Source organism: Medicago sativa, chromosome 5 (assembly GCF_051527215.1).
Source record: "Medicago sativa cultivar Bolivia chromosome 5, Bolivia_mono, whole genome shotgun sequence".
Classification (NCBI taxonomy): domain Eukaryota; kingdom Viridiplantae; phylum Streptophyta; class Magnoliopsida; order Fabales; family Fabaceae; genus Medicago; species Medicago sativa.
Genome location: NC_140753.1, coordinates 21540442 through 21562572, shown reverse-complemented (window position 1 = coordinate 21562572; position 22131 = coordinate 21540442). Strand labels below are relative to the sequence as shown.

At 33.5% G+C, this 22131-nt stretch overlaps 3 protein-coding genes across 5 annotated transcripts; all 3 read right to left on the bottom strand.

Moving 5' to 3' along the window:
* Nucleotides 1-2381: 2381 nt before the first annotated feature.
* Nucleotides 2382-6984, bottom strand: LOC146920984 (spermidine copper dependent amine oxidase 1-like). The gene is made up of 11 exons (XM_085714392.1): nt 6747-6984; nt 5992-6101; nt 5368-5676; nt 4827-5270; nt 4520-4735; nt 4110-4346; nt 3780-3965; nt 3518-3658; nt 3153-3421; nt 2929-3010; nt 2382-2651 (listed from the first exon to the last, which is right to left on the bottom strand). The coding sequence occupies exons 1-11, from the start codon at nt 6841-6843 to the stop codon at nt 2529-2531; spliced, it is 2214 nt and encodes a 737-aa protein (XP_085570518.1). The 5' UTR covers nt 6844-6984; the 3' UTR covers nt 2382-2528.
* Nucleotides 6985-9214: 2230 nt separating this feature from the next.
* Nucleotides 9215-13975, bottom strand: LOC146920983 (uncharacterized). Of its 2 annotated transcripts, XM_085714390.1 has the most exons (8): nt 13626-13975; nt 13441-13487; nt 13218-13298; nt 12611-12673; nt 12365-12421; nt 11728-11788; nt 10362-10421; nt 9215-9569 (listed from the first exon to the last, which is right to left on the bottom strand). In XM_085714390.1, the coding sequence occupies exons 1-7, from the start codon at nt 13933-13935 to the stop codon at nt 10396-10398; spliced, it is 645 nt and encodes a 214-aa protein (XP_085570516.1). In that variant the 5' UTR covers nt 13936-13975; the 3' UTR covers nt 9215-9569; nt 10362-10395. The 2 variants fall into 2 exon arrangements, with proteins under 2 accessions (XP_085570516.1, XP_085570517.1); XM_085714391.1 differs by lacking the exon at nt 12611-12673.
* Nucleotides 13976-16784: 2809 nt separating this feature from the next.
* On the bottom strand, nt 16785-21316 carry LOC146920982 (uncharacterized). Of its 2 annotated transcripts, none has more exons than XR_015011968.1 (6): nt 20942-21316; nt 20813-20859; nt 20596-20679; nt 19401-19662; nt 17965-18025; nt 16785-17184 (listed from the first exon to the last, which is right to left on the bottom strand). XR_015011968.1 is itself a non-coding variant. In XM_085714388.1 (6 exons), exons 1-5 carry the CDS (start codon nt 21243-21245, stop codon nt 18000-18002), a joined length of 516 nt encoding a protein of 171 aa, XP_085570514.1. In that variant the 5' UTR covers nt 21246-21310; the 3' UTR covers nt 16785-17184; nt 17965-17999. The 2 variants fall into 2 exon arrangements, 1 of the variants encoding a protein (XP_085570514.1); XM_085714388.1 differs by having other exon boundaries at nt 19608-19662; nt 20942-21310.
* Between the last annotated feature and the right edge of the window lie 815 nt (nt 21317-22131).

Here is a 22131-nt window from a genome sequence, read left to right as displayed (position 1 = left end):
ATAAACACAGCACAACCGGTGGCTCAGATTGTTAGAAAGGTACAGTACAGAGAACAGGACAGCACATACTCTTGGCATTTCACTCATTGCCTAAGTTTTGTGCCAACAAAATTGAACTTAAAACTACAATAGAGGACAGGATAATTTTTTAATAAACAATTTAATTGAACATTTGTTTCGTATTATTTTGATGAATTTTTTTCACATAAACTGGAAGAAAAAAAATGCATGATGTATAACTTATTTTTATAAGTGCAAATCCAAAAAATGGTGTATTTTGTTGATAAATTAATTCATTTTAGGCTAATAATAAATAAGTGATTACTTGGTTGCAAGCAATAAATAGGAAGTTAGAGATTGTAACTGTTTTGAGGTAGTTTGTTTTTTCTGTTTTGATTTTGCTTGTTAAGCAAATTAGCTTCACCACATGATGTATAAACAATTAGTGGATGAGAAATAACAAGAGATGTATTTTGAAGTGAATTCTCCTTCGATCTATCTCAATTTTCTCTCCATTCTCTCTTTTCATTATTCTGTTATTCTTTGTTTCTTCTTTCTCAAAACAAGTGTATCAAGTGAGTGAATGAAAGTGTAAAAATGATTGTTTACACTAACATATTTAACCTTTTGGAATTAAAAAAATTTGTTCTTTTTAATGCAAAATTTGTTCTTTATTTTATTACTTTCTTAACTAGTGCTCTTAAAGCATTTGTTAGGATGATCCATAACTTAAATCTCATTATTTATGCTTTTAAAACTAGAAAAGACACTTCTTAAGTTTGACAACTATGTACCATATACACTTTAGGTTATAGGTTCACCAACATATAATTATTTCGTTTTGTCAAATTATAATCGATATGTCCGTGTTATGGGTCTTCATGTTTGTGACAATCAATAATCTAATAAAACAATATTGACCAATTACATCTTCTTGGTACAATAATGAAAAATGTGATTGATTTTAGTGATTTTGGTTTAAAAGGCACTATATTCAAAAGCTTAAGATAACATCACAGCTTCGGTTGAGAGTTGAGACGATATCATTATCAACAAGATAATGATATTCATGGAAATGCAGTACATAATCTAAAAGGAGGCATTTTTCCTCGTTTTTATGACATCAGGAAAAATGTTTGTTTGGTATCAAAGTGAGTTCGATAAAACCATGGTGATATTGTGATTTTGTCCAATCCACCGTATTACCAAAATGCATGATGTATATATTTATTTCACTTTTACATGAATCAAATTGATTCTAGAGATGTGAAATTGATTTTGAAATGTTTTGATGTTTTTCAGTATAATTGATTTCGCCTCTAGAATGGATTCTATGTTTGGTTTTGTAGCGAGAAAAATTGATCGAGTGAATTGATTCTTGTAAAAATTAAGTTGAATGTAAGTAATTTAATATTGGATACATTCATGTAAAAGTGAATTGAACCGTAAATTTAAGTGCATCTATCAAAAACTAAACATGTCAAAATCAATTTTACATACTCAATTTATGTCATCGCAAAATCAAACACACACTTGGAAGTTACAATTTCTAGCTTCAAGTAAAATCAATTCTAGAGGCAAAATCAAATTTACTATAGAGGAATCCAACCTTTCAAAATCAATTGTACACTTCTGAAATCAATTTTGACTCCTCCAAAAGTGGAACCTTCGAAGTTAAAAAATTTTAGTTTGATTCCAAACGTGATTTTTACCTTCAAATTAATTGTTCAACTCACTTTTAACTGAAATCAATTATACAAAATCAATTCATTCAAAATCATCTTGTCACCGTAGGACCAAACACGTGTATGTTTGGTTCTACGGTGGCAAGAATTGATTTTGAGTGGATTGATTATGTAAAATTGATTCGGACTAAAAGTGAGTTCAAGGTAAAGTGATTTGTATTTGGATACATTCATGTAAAGTGAGTCGAACTATAAATTTGTATGTGAAAACCAAATCTAAAATCAAAAGCTACAAATCCTAATTTCAAGTAGAATCAATTTTAGAAGCAAAATCAATTCTGCTCGAAAACAACCAAACATATTAGAATCAATTTTACACCTTTATATACACTAAGTGTATGTTTTAGTTGGAGGTGGGTTTGGCATAATTAGAGTGTGCCAACATGATTTTGACAAAAATACACTTTAGAATTTCAACAAAATCACAATATCAATATGATTTTTTCAAATTTGTCACGATTCCAGACATGCACCAAGTATTATCATTTTGCAATGTCATCAGATGCATCAGCTAAATACTCTTAAATATCCCCCATGAAACTTAACTTTGAATTAGTTTAACTAGCAAGCAGTAAAATTAAATCAAATTATTGCACTCAATGTGTTCAGTCTCACATTGCATTAAAAATAAGATACGACCTGAAAATCTATTTAATTTTCCAAGTCAATGGGAGACTTCTCTTGCCTTACAAGTCAATTTTGTAGGGTTGAGTTAGGCCGAAACCAAATTTTAATATAGTAATTAGATAAACATAACACCAAATATCTCTACTTTTGGCTCATTCACAGCTTTGCAATCAGCTCATTCTGAATGGGCTTAGCAGGCATTCCATTCTCCTTGTCATCCAAATCACCAGCACTTGGGGGAACATCTACAGCTGGGGAGCAATTGAAAAACCCATGTGGCTGCATTATGAATAGCAGGACCAAATTAATACCAACACTATGAACATAAATCAATATCAGTCTATTACTAAACTGCAATTGCTTCCACATGTGCTTCTAAAACATTCTCCAAGAGACATATGCCTAATTAATTAACATATTGTGGTTTATTTATCAAATTAGAAGAAGTCCAACTTTGGCAAATAATCTCCTGTTTTCAAAGTATTTCGATTTGAATCTCATTTGAAATTTGCACAGAAAGAATGGAAATGAAATAAGTTAATGTTGAGTTGAATACCATAAGCATAAAACCAATACGTTCCACCGGCATAACAGGCCAGTCTTCCAATCGTGGAATGTGTGTCCCTCCAAATACATACCTGCAACATTACATAAGATCGGATAACATCATAATCATCTACATCTACACACACACACACACATAACTTGTATTCAGCTATCAATGCACAGTTTTAAACCAAAGCATATAACCTTCACAGAAATAGAATATAGTGAACTAACCAAAGAACTATATCAGCTTCTTCCAGTGATCTATTCTGCTTAACCCAAGTAGCCAAACCCTCTCCAACACGCGGATTTTGATTAGGGAACTCTCCTCCAGGATGCATTTCATTGTGAACATAAGGAGTGACCCAAAGGTTGTGCTTCAAGAAAGCTGCTCTCCGCAGAAACTTGGCTTCTGAACCAGCTAAAGGTAAACAATTTGAACCAGGTACTAGCCTGTAACCTGTTAGCTGCCCAGTTCGGTTTACAGTCCGCGTGTTTCTAACCTGTGAAACCGAAAATCCACTTGAGCAACTCTGGATGCAAGCTATTAATGAGTATTTCTATTTTTATTTTTTATATAACCAAGTTGAAAAACTTACAATCCAATGACGTGCAGATAAAGGGTTGCAATCGCGCATTGCCTCCAATTCTGATTTAAGCAGTCTTTCCTCGGCATAGAATGCATTGTTGTGAACATTGTTTTTTCCCGGATCTTCAACTTTGACGTCCACCTCAACAACCTGAGCAGGGAGACGTAGGACACCGTAACTACTTTGTCATATTGAAGTGCGAGTCCATCAAAATATTTGTTCAAGCTTTGGCATTGAAGACTTTGTCAACTGTAAAATATTGCAAACTGACCTGATTAAATGCTTCACCGGGCTTGCAATCAACGGCCATGTCCATACGAGCAACAAAAAAGTGTTGGTGGACAGGCGCGTATAATCCAGGTGCAATAGTCGTGCCATATTTTCGAGTTTCACCTGGCTGCAGTGCTCCTAAGCTGAGAATTCCTGTAAGCTTGACCTCAGCTTCTATTTTCCCATCCTAAAAGAAAGAAAGAACAAATAAAGTATTAAAAGACAACCAATCAGTCTTCTGAAGTTTGAACATTGAAAATTGTTGGAATTAAGCATGTATAAATACAACTTAAATACAAAATCAGATAGATGAATCCAGAATACAACTTGCCTGATAAAAGTGCCAGAAAAATCCATATTCGTAGTTAGCTACGGTGCATATAAAAGACACTGTCAACCTTCTAGACCTTCGAACTTCAGCCAAACCAGTTCTCCAATCTTGATGCTTCCACAAAATACCATGATCCTCTTCATGCAAGCAAACACAATTCTCTATTGTTTCAACACCTCCAGTAAAGTTTGTGAAGTGAGCATCAAAGTACTTGATATAGCCTAAACAATCACAACCCTGCAATAATGACATTTTACACAAGAAATTTAATTTCATCTACGCTGAGAAATGAGAATGGAGAAAATTTAAGAAAGACGACATCTTGCGCAATAAATTTAATTTCATCTACGTTGAGAAATGAGAATGGAGAAAAATTTAAGAAAGACTGGATCAAAAGAAAATGCCTTGACCTTTTTGAGAGAATGAGCATTTTTACCAAGGCCATCTTCTCCTGCATCAAATGCATTCTTCCTATAGTGAGGATCGTTTGGATCTCCGTACGGGACCACCATCTCAACGAAACTCAATCTGTGTGCCACTGGTCTTCGGCCTCGACTTCCATCAATATATGCTATTGAATAAATAACTAAACCTTCTCTAGGAGTGAAACCGATACGAAAGTTCCACTACAAAAAAAAGCATTTTACTTACTTTTATGTGTTTACAGTATATCTCGTATGAATGAGATTTTGATAAAATACAGATATAAACAATCACCTTCTGCCATTGAATGAAGTGACCATTGACACGAAAACTTGGACCTTCAGGCTGAATAATCTGTAAGGGTTTCACATCACTTCTATCAACTCCTCCCCGTGTTTCACCGGAAGTATAATTTCTAAGTGGATCAGTAGGTGGAAGAGGGATTAGTTTACGGTCTTCAAACTCGAGAACAACCATATTTTGCATGTCAACAAGTACATAGATTCCTTCAACAGGACGAGCATAGCTATTTTCCATAGGGCAGTCGCTTTCACTTCTACAAAATATTAGTGGTTTAGCAAGCCTGCGGTTTGGAGCATCTGATTCACTGTGATATCCAACACACCATGCATCCACCATTACAAGATCCATATCCTCAATCCCTCTCCTCTTCATAGCTTCTCGAAATGGAGGGAAGTCCTTCACAACAGCTTCACATTCGGCATACTCCATGGCATCCTGAAAGTGTAGGGAGAATAACACAGACCCATGTTGATATCAAACTAATAGATGTAAGGATTAATGGGTGTAAGAAAATAAAATAGTAAGTAATTACCATCGGTGGCTGAACATTTGGCACAACTTGAGAAGAAATGACTTTGCCCCTGTGGGGGCCACCTCGAGTTGCTGCATGAACTTCTCGAAGTTCGACAATCCATACACTTGTCTCATTTGACTTTTTATTGTAAACAACTAGTCGTGCTTTCCTAGTGGGAAGTTTAGTAGGAATCAAAGGTCCTCCTCCTTTCGTCCTCGGGAGCAACGATGGCTGGAAAGGAGGGAAGAAATATGCATCTGCTAATGCAACAACTTGCTTAACTGGTTCCACCAAGACTACTTCAACAAAGCGCATGCTATCCCTCACCTAAATAAGATATTTGAATAACCTCATCAACATACAAACAAATTGCATACAATGTTGAGACTGTCTGAGAGAGCTTATGAAAACAGCTTATGATATCTTGATAAGCTGTTTTCAGCTTACTTCCAAAAGCTCTCCAGGATAGCTTAGGAGAACAGCTTATAGCTTATATGAAAACAGTTTGACTTTGTTTTATCTTTTGTTATAGAAATAGCTAATAAGCATTTATTCTATAATCACTTCATTAAGCTATGTATCCAAACAGTAGTCATATATTTAAGCTTAATCTACATTGAAAAAGTCATTAGAGCAATCTACCTCAGGGGTCGCCCCGGCTGCCCGAACAGTTGCTACAGCTACCGATATTTCAGCGGCAGATAGTGGATCTAAAGGATGGCACGTTTGAGCTCTCATCATGACCGGGATACCTATGAAAGCAAGTGATTAAAACGGAAAATTTGACAGAACATATTGCAATGAAGAACAACTACCGAGGGGATCATAAATCATTAAATCCTTCGAAACAAAAAATACTTACAGGAATAAAGGGTCAACAAATACTGAAAAAGAAACAAGTAATTGTGCTTGAGATATTAAACTAATCGTCCTCTTTCACTTAACACTGACAACTTAAGTTTTAATCTTCTGAATCTCTCTTCAAATTCATGTTAGCAACGTCTGTGAAGCGCGTCTCAAATAAGCCAAAAAAACATATTATGTCTCCATCCCACATCAAAGTCTGAAGGAAAGACACAAGACACACAAAAGGACAGCATAAACTACACATTGCCAAATAAAAAGTCCATTACTTATTCAACCAAATTCTCATAAAGTACAAAGAAAAACTAATCCAGTACATGAAAGAAGACCAAAATAGTAAATACTCCAAATAAATACATAAACTCAAACTCAGTAGTAATTCATCATGAAACTTTCTCATTCTAAAAATAAAACAAAACTTGCCCAAATAACATGTAGTAGAATTTGACATAAAAAAAAAAACTATTTTTTTCAATAAAATGAAGAAATTAAGAGTTAAGTGAGAAGTAGTAATAAGAGGGTAAAGGTTGAACCTTTGGTAGTAGGAGTGGTTTTTGGAGGGAAGGAATCAGTGTTTCGGGTTGGATCCTGAGATGGGTCAGGCGTCGTTTTTTCCTGAGCTGGGGCCATTGTGAAGGGTTAGCAAGCTCACCGTACAAAACTGTACTGTAGTATTCCACTGACATACAGCAAATCCTTCTCTAGTTCTCTTCTCTCTCCAGGAAGAAGAAGAACAAAGAAGAACTCAACAAGTGTTGTATTGTGAAAAATGATTGATCGTCTTTACAGGTAGATATTTATATATTTAATCATATCATTGTATGTTCTATAACACGGACACTTCTAATCAAAAATACAACGCTAAACATGTGATTATATTAAATTATATATATTTTTTTAAAATTTTAGCAGTGTCGACGTGTCTATGGGCCTGTTTGGTTTGGCTTCTGAGAAACAATTCTAGCCCAAAATCAATTCTCTACAGTGCCAAAAGCAATTCTAGCCAAAAACAACGTGTTTGGTTCAGCTTTTCAGAATTGCTTTTGTCCTCCAAAAGCAATTCTCCATGAAGCTACAAATCCTAGCTTCTAGCTTTTCTAGAATCAATTCTCCTTGAACAACGTGTATAGGTTTGTATATTTTATTATTACAACACGTTATTTTACTTTATTGCCTTTTATCAATTCCCATTCTTTATCAATTCTCCTTTAGCTATGTCTATTTTAGTAATTATACATTCAAAAGCAATTCTACATAATTGCATCCAAACATAAATCATTTTGTTTAATCAATTCTACATAATTGTATCCAAACATAAATCAATTCTCTCAGAATCAATTCTGTCAGAATCAATTCTATCAGAATCAATTCTCTCAGAATCAATTATATTCAAAGCTGAACCAAACGGGCACTATGTCAATGATTCATAGATTGTGGTGTATTCAACACATTGAATGAAGAGAAGTTGCAACTCAAGAGAGGAGTCGCTTTTCCGTGAAGATAGAAAGTGATAGAAAGTGGAGTTATAGTTTGTACTCCCTCCGGTCCTATTTATTAGAGAAAATTGAGTCAACAAAAATTGATGTATTTAAACTAAATTTTTAACCAGATACATCAATTTTGTTGACCTAAATTTCTCTTATAAATAGGACCGGAGGGAGGATTTGTTTTTTCCTTTTCAAAATTTTTGCTTTTTTTCTACTGCATGCATTTTGTGAAATTGTACACTTTCGGACATTGTTTTTGCTAATCAGAAACCAACACCTAAGTAGACAGACAAAATCCGAGAGAAGTGGAATATTGTATAATAATGTCATGTGACTCAGCTTCTTCAAGTACTTTTAATAAATTAATTTAGTGCATGTAAAGTTTAACTTAACTTTACTGGAATAAAAAAGAAGTTTAAATTTTAGAGATATTAAAATTGATTTTTAACAAGTAGAATTAATTTTGATATGTTTGGTTGCTTTCAATTAGAACTAATTTTGCCTCCAAAATTGATTTTATTTAGAGTTAAAATTTATGACTTTTGATTTTAGAATTTAGTTTTACACACAAATTATTGTTCAACTCATTTATGTATTCAAACACAAATAGTTCTACCTTCAATTCACTTTTATTTAGAATTAATTCACTTAAAATCAATTTTGATAATAGCAAAATCAACATACTAAGCTATTTTCAATATGAAGATATAAATTTTTATTGAAAATTATACATTTTATTTCTCAAAAAATTTAAATAAAATTCAAAACGTAATTCGTCTCTAAGGCGAGGCTATCCTGCAGTGAGTTGAAAATAGAGTTCTATAGTTGCAATTGCTTCTCCAAAGGATACTATAATTTCTACTTCGTGATTAAAGACTCTGGTAGTCACCAGGGAGGATATGTGACTGAAAGAGTATAAACATTGGTATCATCTTTTCTGTATATTAATCTCTTTACATTTCAGTAGTTTCAACTCAATTCAAAGAAAAATATCACGGTTTTAACTGGGGGCTGTAATATTGGAGAAAATGAATGTGTCGGGAAGATTTAACGGTTGATTTAAATAATAAATTTATCTTAAATATATTACTATAACTAAAAAAAAATTTATATATAAATATATTCAATGTCAATTTTCATTCACAACACATTTCTTACTAAAATTTAAATAGATGGTTTTTTATTCGGGGGTTTTCAGTATTGAATTTGGGATAATGAATAAGGGAAAAAACCAATCACGTGTTCTAAGTTTGTTTTTAACAAGTATTTACAATGGCTAAGTGGCAAGGATGCCAAAATTGTCACGTCAATTTAAAATTGAAGGAAAATAAAGAAAAAAAAGGTGTGGATTACAAAATCAAAAGGGGATAAATGCAGGGCTAAAATCGCTGAAAAGAAATCAGGGAACCCAAATCATATAATTAAAAAATTGGGGACCAAAAACACCATAAAGTCTTGACATTAATATTTGAACACAATAGTGGAGAATGTTGAGTAAAAACATAAAAATAGTCTAGTCATGCAAGTTACCTCATCAAATTACGTCCGATTCACCAACAATTATGTTGAGACCAAATTAAAAGTGTTTTAATCTCTCTAGAAGAGTTAAATACTTCTTTCCAAAAACTAAAATCAAAGTCACCCCTATTTGCATGACATTTTGCATATTTAAGCCTAAAATAAACTACCACATAAGACATTCAAAACAAAAAAAGACATTCAAGTTAAGTACCAGATAGTCTATTAATTACAAAATAACTCAATAGTAAAATAGAACTCAAATCCAAATATCCAATCAACAGTTATGAAACTCACAACCTTTATCAACTTCAGAACAAACTTCTCTTCACCTAATTTATTTCTCTTTTCCTGCATCATGGGAGGAAAACAACTATATCATTTTATACTCAAATATACTATATATACACTTGTGCAAAAATAAACAAAAAAACTAATGAATGTGAAAATTTTACTTTGGTAACGAAACCACTTGCCATGTAATTTAACACAATAATAAGGAGCGATATCAAAGCAGCATACACAGAATAGGACAAACATTCGTTAAAAGATAAAATGATTAAGTACCAAAAGTACATCATAGACATTTATGTGTGAACTAAAATAAATTCCTAGTTTAAAGGGGTTTGCAAAATTCAAAAAGGAAAGAGAACCATTCTAGCTTGAAACTTGAACCAGAAAAGTCTCACAATCCAGCAATAGTTTCAGGTACCCAACAAAGAAGAATAGAAAATATGGAACAATGATTTCTACTAAGTTAAAGAATATAATTAGAAGCTCATATAATAACAAAAGGCAAAAGAGATAAACCCAGCAAACCATGCACATAGTAGAGAATCAACTGTGATATATAAATAACTAAACAAATTATTGGTTATTTAGTTGTCAGCACAAATGAAACCTTTGAAATGTATTTTTCCCTTTTTAAATTTATATATGATTCATATGCATATATGCTTCATGGACAGAACCTGAAGACCAAAGAGCATCATGTATCTCACCCTCAAGTAAATGGCAATAGTAGAAATCATGAAGGTAGAGGGAAAGAAGATGAAAAATAAGTAAATAAGCAACAATGCCTTAAAAAAAATAGTAAACAGGCAACAAGAGCTTGTCAATGAGAGACTTGTAGACATAACTTACATGACTATTCGCCGGCAAGGAGAAAGACTCTCATTCATGGCAGACTCTCGGGATCATCAACTACGGTAGACATTTTCAAATTTAGCATATATTGGAAGAGAAGTTATTGGAGACAACATTAAAGATAAACAACTACATGTAGAAATAGAGCAAGTATGCCAAAGATTATTCCTTATGCAGCTCTTCATTATATGTCATATGAGGAATATCAAAGATAGTTTGTCCTAACTTTTCCAAATGATTAGGAAGACTTCTACCTTAACCTTGTGCCAGGGTCACCAGTCACACTATATTTCTATTACCTTCCAATTATCGATGGCTATTTTATTTCTTAAATCTTAATTCAACAAGCAATGATCAACAAGATATAAACATGATTACATAGGATAGAAAATGGTGTTTGAACTGATTCAACATCACAACAAGCTTATGGAGAAAAAACAAATTAGGTGTGTTACCATTTCTTAAACTATACAGGGAAAATATAAATGAAAAAAAACTCCACTATGGATAGAGGATGTAAATAGCATCTAAATTCTTCTAGGTTATTTGAGAAAATTGACAAAGCACATTATTAACAATGCATTAGAGTTGATTTCATTGGCCACGATAAACATTATGCAGCATAAAAAATGTTTTTAGACATAATCTTGCCATAGTCTAACAGTTGTTTGAATCATCATGGTACAAACACTTGTTTAAGTTAACAAATAAGCTAAGGAATGAACCAAATTCCATTTCAAAATTACATTTATTTCCACTGCCTAATCAACACATCATGAATTGTCAAAAGCGTCAACCATATTCCTTATTCTTAGTTTTGTTGCGGTTTTCCATTTTCTCTCATAATATGATGATATTTTCGCTTCACCTCTGAATATAAATACTACAAGTTTTGAACCTTTTTTTCGTTCATTCATTTCTATTAGACGCGCAATCTCTTCTTCACACAACAAAAATAGATAACTAATTATAACATAGTAACAACAAGAAGCAGGCTACAAAAGATTCATAGCATCAAACTTATTCATTTTCATCTTTATGCATATTGTATAGTGAAGGCTGAACCAAACAACAACATTAACGCCAACAACAACATAAACAGCATCATCATCAGTTTAGTTATTTGTTCAAGATTGATAATCAACTCCAGTTAGAAACATGAATCAGTAAAAGACTTGTCAAGTATAACAGAGCAATATAAAAACAGAGGATAAATGTTTATATTGCCATTTTCTATCATTTCTGGAGTCGAAAAACAAGTAATTGGAACATTTCCCTTTTGTAAATTTTCTTCCTCAAAGGGATCCAAATCTGCACCTCAACTCCACAAAGAAAATCAATTAAAAACAGGATGTGGAAATACCAGTGGATCCAGTGCTTGGAACATCAGCTCTAGACGTGCCTTCCTGACCCTGCTCTACTTCCTGCAGTTAGCAGATCCATTGGACAAAACAAAATTCAAAGGGTTACTCAGTACACCAGTCTGTTGAATGACATAAAGTGAAGGTTAATTTGTATGATTGACAGATCCAATGGACAAAACTAGATCCAAAAGGTAGAAGAATTACTAACTATATTTGTTCTACTAGGACTTTACTCATTTCTCTCCGGCGACACTTCACAAAAGGAAAAGATTTGGTGAAACCAGGCTTAACTCCCTTTGCAACATCAAACTTAACTTTAAGGTGTTTTCATGACAACAAGGGGTCTTTGATTAGAATGTTTTCAAGTGACCAGTGGAAGACCAGCAAGTTTGCAAGGTCGATGGATGGAAAATTGGTCAAGGATGTGGTTTTGGACATGAATTTATGCCTTATGGATAGGTATTGTAAATGGTTTGAAGGGTACAGGTCAGCTAATCCAAGTGCTTCAAATGGTTACTTCATATGATAGAATCAAAGAACCAAAATCAAGCCCATGTTGGTTCAACCACGCATGGGCCGCATAGCTTTTGCTCAGGTTTATCATAGCATTTGATATGATAGAATCTGAAGGCTGACCTGACTAAAGCTCATGTTGGTTCCTCGACTGTAGATTTCTCCAATGACTTGAAGACCCTGAATTGAAAAGAATATCATTTAGCATACAATATTTGTTAAATTTCAAATTACAAATTAGGAAAGAAGGACACCGTGGCATATAGAGATAAGTATTGTCTTAGAGTCCATATTAACATATGATGACAACCAAACTTGTTGTCGTTAGAAAAATAAAAATAGAGAACAAAGTATGAGATAGAACAACACCTTGACATCTGTTCTATAAGATCTTGACAAAAATCTGGACGTCGTCGAAGGTTCCAGTCGCTCCTAATGAATATTTATAAAACAACATCAGACCATTATCTAAAAAGGAAAATACAAGAGATAACATCAAAGGTGTTGGGCATTGTTACTTAAAAGTCAGATATAAGGGCCTGTTTGGTTTCCGCTTCTGTTTTTTACTTCCGTTTCTTGTTTTCAGTTTTAATTACAAATACTTATACCACATTTTAATCACTTAGTTTTCTGAAACAATGTTGTTCCCACAGTTGACTTAAAATATATTTCAAGTTTGTTGCATACAAGAGGATGGCTGGAGTCGAAGAGTCGGGCACAATGAGTAGGAAAAAACTTGTGACTAAACTAGGTTTTTTAGTATTATTATACGAATTGGCACAACCTAACACGGGTTGGCAAGTAATGAGCTAACGAGCTAGTCTTGTAAGGTCAGTAAAACCAAATGTATAGTGTTTAAACTCGCACACACACACAAGGAGACACTTATCCGGCAAATGCTAAAGAAAGTTGTCTCTATGTGTGCGCCTAAACACTAGCTCTGAGCATCCACAAGCACAAGCAAGCAGATTGTTACCTGAGCAGCAACATCGGTAGTGGGAGTGATAGCATGTCGAGCAATAGCACGTCCAGAAGATGGCAATCCATTGTTCCACCGCTACGATCAAAACAATAAATAAATAAATAAATAATAACAGTGTTAGTTCAAAATTATAATAATAATAATAATAATCCATGTTAATGGAAGTTATGAGAGGTAAAGGAATTGAATTAAAAGGAAAATTGTTCCACCCTAATACCTGGTAAATTAGGATGGCGTTTTTTAAGAGTATGAGGCCAAAGCAACCTAGAAAAAGAAAGAGATACATGAGTAATAACATCCTCTGGTGTATCTGGTCTATATTATAAACGAGATACATAAATTATTCAATGAATCTGATATTTACAAGTAAGTAAAATGGATGAAGAAAGAAAGAGTAGCTACCGGCGAAAAACATTTTGAAGAAAGGAACAAATGGTTCGAAGATACCGTCGACAAATTCAGAAATGCCGGCATTGAAGAGGCGGTTGATATCGGTTTCGGAGAGGTGAGAGATGAGGTGAGTTATCTCGGAGGTGGAGAGGCGAGCTATCTCGATTTCAGAGAGGGAAGAGGTTTTAGTTGCAATGTAGTTGGCGAGAAAGCGGAAGAGCGGCTGAGCTATATCGTCGGTGTCTGTGAGAGAGTCGGTGAGAGGGCGGGAGAGCTTAAGGCCGGGCCACCCGAAGTCGGTGTCGGAGTCGGGGCTACGCATCCTGTGTGCTGTGCTGTTTGTGTTAGCTGAGTGAGTGGGTGTGGGTGGTAGATTTTTCAAATTCTGATATACAACATTTTACTACTATTTCACCCTGGATTGGTTCACATTTGATTAACTTCAGTTGCCAAATTAGTTAAAACATGTATTAAATCAACATGTTTGAATTATCAAACATATTTAGTGTATGTTTTGCAAAACGGGAGTTTGATATAAATCACTCCAAAAAAAAAAAAACCACGTTAATCACGGTAAAAATGTATCGGGAAGTGTTTAGACGTGTTTTTGTGTATTGCAAACGAGAAACCAAACACACGTTTAGCCGTGTGTGGTGTGAAAAATTGATTTTGATAGAATTGATTATGTACAATTAATTTTGATTAAAAGTGGTTTGTGTTTAGATACATCTTTATAAAAGTGAGTTTAACTATAAATATGTATGTGAAAATCAATTCTAAAATTAGAAACTACAAATCCGCTTCAAGTAGAATCGATTTTGGAGACTATTCATGATTCTAATATTGCAGAATTGTTATTCGTTGTGTAACTCACTTGGTGATTTGAGACTCTTCATAGTTCTAATATTGTAGAAGTCATGGGTTTAAACTAGCCCTCTTTCTTGCTCGTGACATTTTTTTTTTACATGTGTTGTCTTTGAAGAGTTCTATTTCAATGTCGTCCGAGGAATGTATACAAAATCCAATGATTTTCTCCTATTTTGGTTTGGTAATTATTGATTGTTAGAAGATTAGTAGTCTTTTCCTTTCTTTACTTTAAATAATGTTAAACGTTCTGCTAACGTTCCTACCCATCAATTAGCTGTTAGAAGAAATTCATTTTTTTTTTCTCCAAAAAAAACGTAAACATTATTTATATCAATTTTCAAAAGATTGTATTTTAAAAAATACATAATAGTTAGATGGCAAATATGGATCCGTGAGGTGTTACTTTAATGATATAAGTTTTATAATAATACATATACATTGAGTATTACACATTATCCTACATTGAGTATGACACTTTAGTGACATAACATTATCCTTGCAACAATCTTATGGTAATTTGTAGCAGCTCATAATGTAATTTGGGATAGCTCGTGCAACTAATTTAATCAATGCTGCCTTGTCCACCTATGATAGGAATTTTTTTTCCACCATTTCACTTTCCAGACTCTTTCTTTGAGAAATGAAAATAAATCTTTCTTAGATCTTCTAAAAACCAGCAATGGACTCATATATCTACAAAGAGATGTCACGGCCATTATGTTTATCTGTTGACAGGTCATATATTCATAATAATTAGGCACACTTCGATTATATGACCCTTCAAATTTGTCCGGACTAACCACCTGACCCGAGGAGGCCTGATAGGATTCCAGCACTTTCATAATTGCGGCTGCCTCATTAGGATTTTGCTCTAGCAAACAGGAGGTCATCATCTGCAAAGAGGAGACGATCTTTGGTGCTTTTCTTTCCATTTGAATACCATGCATTTTATTGCGATTGACTTGATTTTTCAAAGACCCATAGCTAACATTAGCACATTTATTTGATATAACATTGTTAATTATCCTTTATAAATGTGTTAAAATTTCATATTCATCAAGTTAAAAAGTTAAACAGCTTGATCAATACAAAAGTGAAAATGGAAACCAAATCAACTTGGTACCAATTTTTGACTTTGCATGTCACTCATAAGTGTTGCATCACAACTACACGAATTATAGTGTGTTCTTTTGCAGATTGAAATTTAAATCTAAAATTGCTTTAGAAGTTAGAACTATTGCAGCAGCCCTATACAAAATGTCAGGCTTGTTTGAACTATTGATATACATGCTCCTACAAAACAAAAAAAGTAATTACATTCTACAACTAGTCTTCTCCCCCTCAACTGAATTAATTAGTATCTCACAATTTGACAAATAATCTTCTAATTCTTGTTCATTTAAGCTATTTGGCGATTCTAAAGTAAACTTTCATACCCACAAGTTGCTAAGGCATTCTTAAAATTCTTCATCTGCAACATTTCATAAAAATAAGGTCAGAAATTGGCATGAGGGATACACACTACATTTTGATGAAAATCGCAAAGAATGACAAAAAATTGCATAGCAGATCGAGAAACAAAAAAAAATACGAAGGAAATAAATTCCTAAATTCACACTATAGGACAGAGTACTTTTGTGTAGAGATTGTTGTGGTATGTGAATTGGATGAAAGAGTTATGTTGATCAACATATAAATGAGAATGACCCATAACTTAATGTTTTAAGTTTTGGGTGAAGATATGGTGTTCAATCTCAATTGTGTTGTTGGTCTTAACTCAATACAATGATTCAACCTAATGAGGAAAAGCTTTGGAATTTTTAACACTTCATGTTGAAATAAAATTAAAATTAGAGGAACACATCCAACCTCTTCCATTTTCTTCCAATATTTTAAACCGCAAAATAAAAGTTTATTAAAAACTCCTTACTCTGTTCCGGGTGCTTCATTTCACATAATCCCAATGTTTATTACTTATGGCTATGGAAATTTGTTACTAACAAAACGATTTTTATTAAGGTTTTTCCTTTTATTAATGAATTTGGGATAATGGGGTACCACATCACTGAAAATTGTCACCTAAACGTAAAATTGGAGAAAAATATATGTGGATTACAAAATTAGAAAGGGAGTAAATGTGAGGCTAAAATCCCTCAATAAAAATAGCTGACTAAAATTGCACAATTGAAAATCTTAGAAGATCAAAAATGCAATTTAAGTCTAACCTTAATATTTGAACAATATTGGAGAATGTTGAGTAAAGATAAAAAAAAAAGTCTAGCCATGCAAGTCACCCCATCAAACTATGTCCACTTCAGCAAATATTATATTGAGAGACCAAACTAATGTTTTATTAGGAAACAAGGAACACTAAATAGTAGCTAAGTAAAACTAAAGCTAAGTAGCTTGGGCAACAAGTAAAGACTTATCACAATTCTCTTCTTTCTCTTGATTATGTAATATGTCCATTTGTAAGACATTTTGCATATTCTTCAAAAAAAAAGACATTTTGCATATTAAAGCCTAAAATAAACTACCACATAAGACATTCAAGTTAAGTACCACATTGTATTAGTTACAAAATAACTCAATAGTAAAATAGAACTCAAATCCAATCAACAGTTATGAAAGACACAACCTTGATGAATCTTTCCTTTATTAACTTCAGAACAAACTTCTCTTCACCTAATTTGTTTCTCTTTGCCTGCATCATGGTAGGGAAACAATTATATCATTTTAACTCAAATATATTATATACACCACAAATACAAAAAAAAATAACTGATGCATGTGAAAAATTTACTCTGGTAAGGAACCACTTTCCATACTAATTAACACAATAATAAGGAGCAAGATCGCATACACAGAATAAGACAAACATTCATTAAAATATAAAATGATCAAATACCAAAAATTCATCATTGACATTTATGTGTGAACTAAAATAAATTCCTAGTTTAAAGGGGTTTGCAAAATTCAAAAAGGAAAGAGAACCCTTCTAGCTTGAAACTTGAAACCGGAAAAGTCACAATCCAGCACTAGTTTCAGGTACCCAACAAAGAAGAATGGAAAATATGGAGCAATGGTTTCTACCAAGTTAAAGAATATAATTACAAGCTCATATTATAACAAAAGGCAAAAGAGATAAACCCTGCAAACCATGCACAAAGTAGAGAATCAACTATGATATAAATAACTAAACAAATTATTGGTTATTTAGCTGTCAGCACAAATGAAACCTTTGTAATGTATTTTTCCCCTTTTCAATCTATATATGATTCATATGCATATAGGCTTCATGGACAGAATGTGAAGACCAAAGAGCATCATGTATCTCACCCTCAAGTAAAGGGCAATAGTAGAAATCATGAAGCTAGAGGGAGAGAAGATGAAAAATAAGTAAATAAGCAACAATGCCTCAAAAAAAAAAAAAGTAAACATGCAACAAGAGCTTGTCAATTAAAAACTTGTAGACATAACTTACATGGAGTATATGCTGGCAAGGAGGAAGACTCCCCTTCATGGCAGACTCTCCGGATCATTAACTACAGCAGACATTTTCAATTTTAGCATAAATAAAATATAATGGCAGAGAAGTTATTGGGGCCAACATTATACATAAACAGCTACATGTAAAAATAGAGCAAGAATGCCAAAGATTATTCCTTATGCAGCTCAGTGTACTCAGGATCGAGTGCTGGTTCGTAGGATCGTAAGATCCCACATCCCATGGCACCTCAATCGTGCTTTGACTTTACTTGGTTTTGTTTTTGCTCTGTTTTCCTCTGTTTTTCCTCTATTTTCTCTACTTTTTTGCTTATTTCCTGTTTTTCCTCTATTTCTGTTTTTTTTTCTTGGTTCCTATGTTTTTCCACTATTTGTTGTTTTTTTCTCTTAACTGTATCAACAACCTACCAATACCATTCCTACTTCCAAATCGTGTTACGACCCACGTGTTTACGATCTTTTACCAGCCTACCAATCCAACTTAAAAACTTGAACCTGACTACATTGCTCAAATATAATAAACAAATTAGGCGTGTTACCATTTCTAAAATTATATAGGGAAAATATAAATGAAAAAAAACTCCACTCCAGCTATAGGATGCAAATGTCATATAAATTCTTCTAGGCTAATTCAGAAAATTGACAGAGCACAATACTAAAAATGGATACGAACTAACGCCAGAGGACACAATAAACATTATGCAGCATACAAAATGTTTAGATATAATTTTACCACAGTGTAACACTTGTTTGAATCATCATGGTATCAACACTTGTTTAAGTTAACAAATAAGCTAAGGAATGAACCATATTCCGCTTCAAAATGTCATTCAATTCAACTGTCTGATCAATACCTCATGAATTATCAAAGGTGTCAACCATATTCCTTATTCTTAGTCTTGTTGCTGTTTCCCATTTTCTTTCAACATATGATGATATTTTCTCTTCAACTCCCAATATAAATACTTACAAGTTTTGAACCTTTTTTTTAGTCATTCATTTCTATTATATATTCGCTCTCTTCTTCACGCAACACAACAGAGATAACTAATTAATACATAGTAACAACAAGAAGCAGGAAACAAAAGATTCATAGCATCAAACTAATTTATTTTTATCTTTTTGCATATTGTATAGTATTAGTGAAGGCTAAACCAAACAACAACAACATCAACAGTATCATCATTAGTTTAGTTATTTGTTCAAGATCGATAATCAACTCCAGTTAGAAAAATGGCACAGTAAGAGATTCATACAACAAGTACTCCCTCCGGTCACTATTATAAGCAAAACTCCACTTTTTTAAATACATTGAATAATTAATGTATCCAGTCTATCTAAAAAGTGAATTTTTGCTTATAATAGTGACCGGAGGGAGTACAACAAAGCATTATAATCACACATACAGTGTACCTTTGAGTTATGAACAGCAAAAGGGTACATGTTTATATTGCCATTTTCTAGAATTTCTGTAGTCGAATAACAAGCAATTGAAACACTTCCCTTTTGCAAGTTTTCTTAGAGGGATCCAAACTTTCTTCCTTAAAGGGATCCAAATCTGCACCTCAACGCCACAAAGAAAAGTAATTAAAAAAAAAAAAAAACAGGATGTGCAAATACCAGTAGATTCAGTGCTTGAAACGCCAGATGTGCCTTCCTCATTCTGCTCTACTTCCTGCAGTTGGCGGATTCATTGGACAAAACAAAATTCAAAGGGTTACTCAGTAGACCAGTCTGTTGAATGACATAAAGTGAAGGTTAATTTGTATAATTGGCACATCCAATGGACAATACTAGATCCAAAAGGTAGAAGAATTACAGACTATATTTGTTTTAATAGGAATTTTCTCATTTCTCTCCTGCGACACTTCACAAAAGGAAAAGATTTGGTGAAAGCTTAATTCCCTTTGCAACATCGTACTTAACTTTAAGGTGTTTTCATGACAACGAGGGGTCTAATTCCCTTTGCAACATCGTACTTAAAATTACATGCTAATTCAATTTATTCTATACTTTAGCTAGTTGCCTATATGGAACATCATATGGATTGCACATGTCGCAAGCTGATTTTTTAACCCAGAACTGTATTATGCTCCTAATTTTAAAGTTAAAAAGGGTCTAATGGGTTCTATAGAGAGGATGGTGAGTGATCCAGAAGAACAAACTTCTATTGATCTTCAACTTGAACATATCAAGTTGCAACAAAACCACTACATTACATGGCATTGGTCGCATATCCGCTGAACCACACTTTGGTTCTATAAGCCTGATATTCAAACCACTTGCTCAAAGAACCAAAATCAAGGCCATGTTGGTTCAACCACGCATGAGCCGCATAGCTTTTACTCAGGTTTATAGCATTTGATATGATTGAACCCGGAGCTGACATGTCCAAAGCTCATCTTAGGTCAACGAATTGGCACAACCTAACACCGGTTGGCAAGTAACAATCTAACAAGCAAGTCTTGTAAGGTCAGAAGACCAAATGTATAGTTTTTAGGCGCGCGCGCACACATAAAGAGACACTTATCCGCAAAATGTTAAATCAATTTTTATTTATTGTGGAAAAAAAAAAGTAGCTATGAGCTAACAAGAAGCAGTTTGTTACCTCAAAAGCAACATTGGTAAAGAAGATGACAGCATGTCGGGTATGTCCAGCATGCCGAGAAGTTGGCAATCTTCTGTTCCACCCCTGGTACCCAAAAAAACAAAGATAATAAAGAAATAACAACATTAGCTCAAAAAAGAAAAAGAAAAAATGTTAACACCAAAATTGTTTGTAAGGTGAGAAATGATTGAAAAGGAATAATGTGAAACCCTAATACCCGGTAAATGAAGAAGCCGCAACTTAGTAGTGTGAGGCCAAAGCAACCTAAAACAAAAGAATGAGATGAAATGAAATGAGCTTAAGAAACATAAAATGGATGAAGAAAGAGTGATGAGTGTGAAGTTACCAGCGAAAAACATGGTCAAGTAAGGAGCGATTTGTTCGGTGACACCGGCGAAAAACTCAGAAACGCCAGCGTTGAGGATGCGGTTGATCTCGGGTTCAGGGAGTTGAGAGATGAGGTTATTTATCTCGGCGGTGGTGAGGCGAGCTATCTCGGCTTCGGTGAGGGAAGAGGTTTTTGTTGCAATGTAGTTTGCGAGGAAGCGGTAGAGAGGCTGAGTTATCTTGTCGGTGTCGGAGAGATAGTCGGTGAGAGGGCGGGAGAGTTGAATATTGGGCCAGCAGCCGTCGGAGTCGGAGGGACGCATTTCGTACTGTATGTACTATGTTGTGCTGCTTGCTTTGTTTGGCTCTGGGTGAGTGGTGGCTTTTTAAAATTTAGATATCCAACATTTGACTATTTGACCCTAATATTTTGGACTATCTAAGGATGTGTTTGGATTGAGAGTTTAAGAGGAAAGGAAGATGAAGATTTACTTTTTATTTTTAAATTATGAATTATATAACATGTTTTTCTAAAATAAATTAAGTATGATTAAAGTATTATATGATCGTTTATCATGTTAATATGTTACTCCCTCCGTCGCGTAATAGATGACCCATTTGAAAATTTGGAATTTTGACCTAACTTACTTTGACCATATTTTTCTACTAATATACAAAGATAAATAATATCATATAAAATGTCGTTAGATTCGTCTCGATGAATATTTTCAAAATATCAAATTTTCATAATTTTTTCTAACATATTATTCAAGATATTTAAGCTCAAAATTATGCATTAGTATGCGTAATAGGGTCAACTGTGTCATGTATTATGGGACGTCGGGGGTAACATTTTAAAAAACATTTCATAGTGTTCATAATATCATTTCTTCAATATAGTAAAATATTAAGTTTGACATATGCGGGCCGATGTTAAAAATTTGTATTGAAAATATAAATGTTTAAACTTTTACAATATTGAATACACAATTTCCAATTTGTGCCCTTAGAAAAGACACAAATTATCATTTTCCTTTGTTTTATTATTAAAAAAGTTGTCTCTGTGTTGGTGTGTGTCTAAGCACTAGCTTTGAGACTCTGTTACACTGACACTTCTGACTAAAGGCTCGTCCCGATGTCGAACATGTGTTGTGTCTAACACTAACACTTGTGATTACATTGAATTATGTCATTTTTCTCAAAAATTTA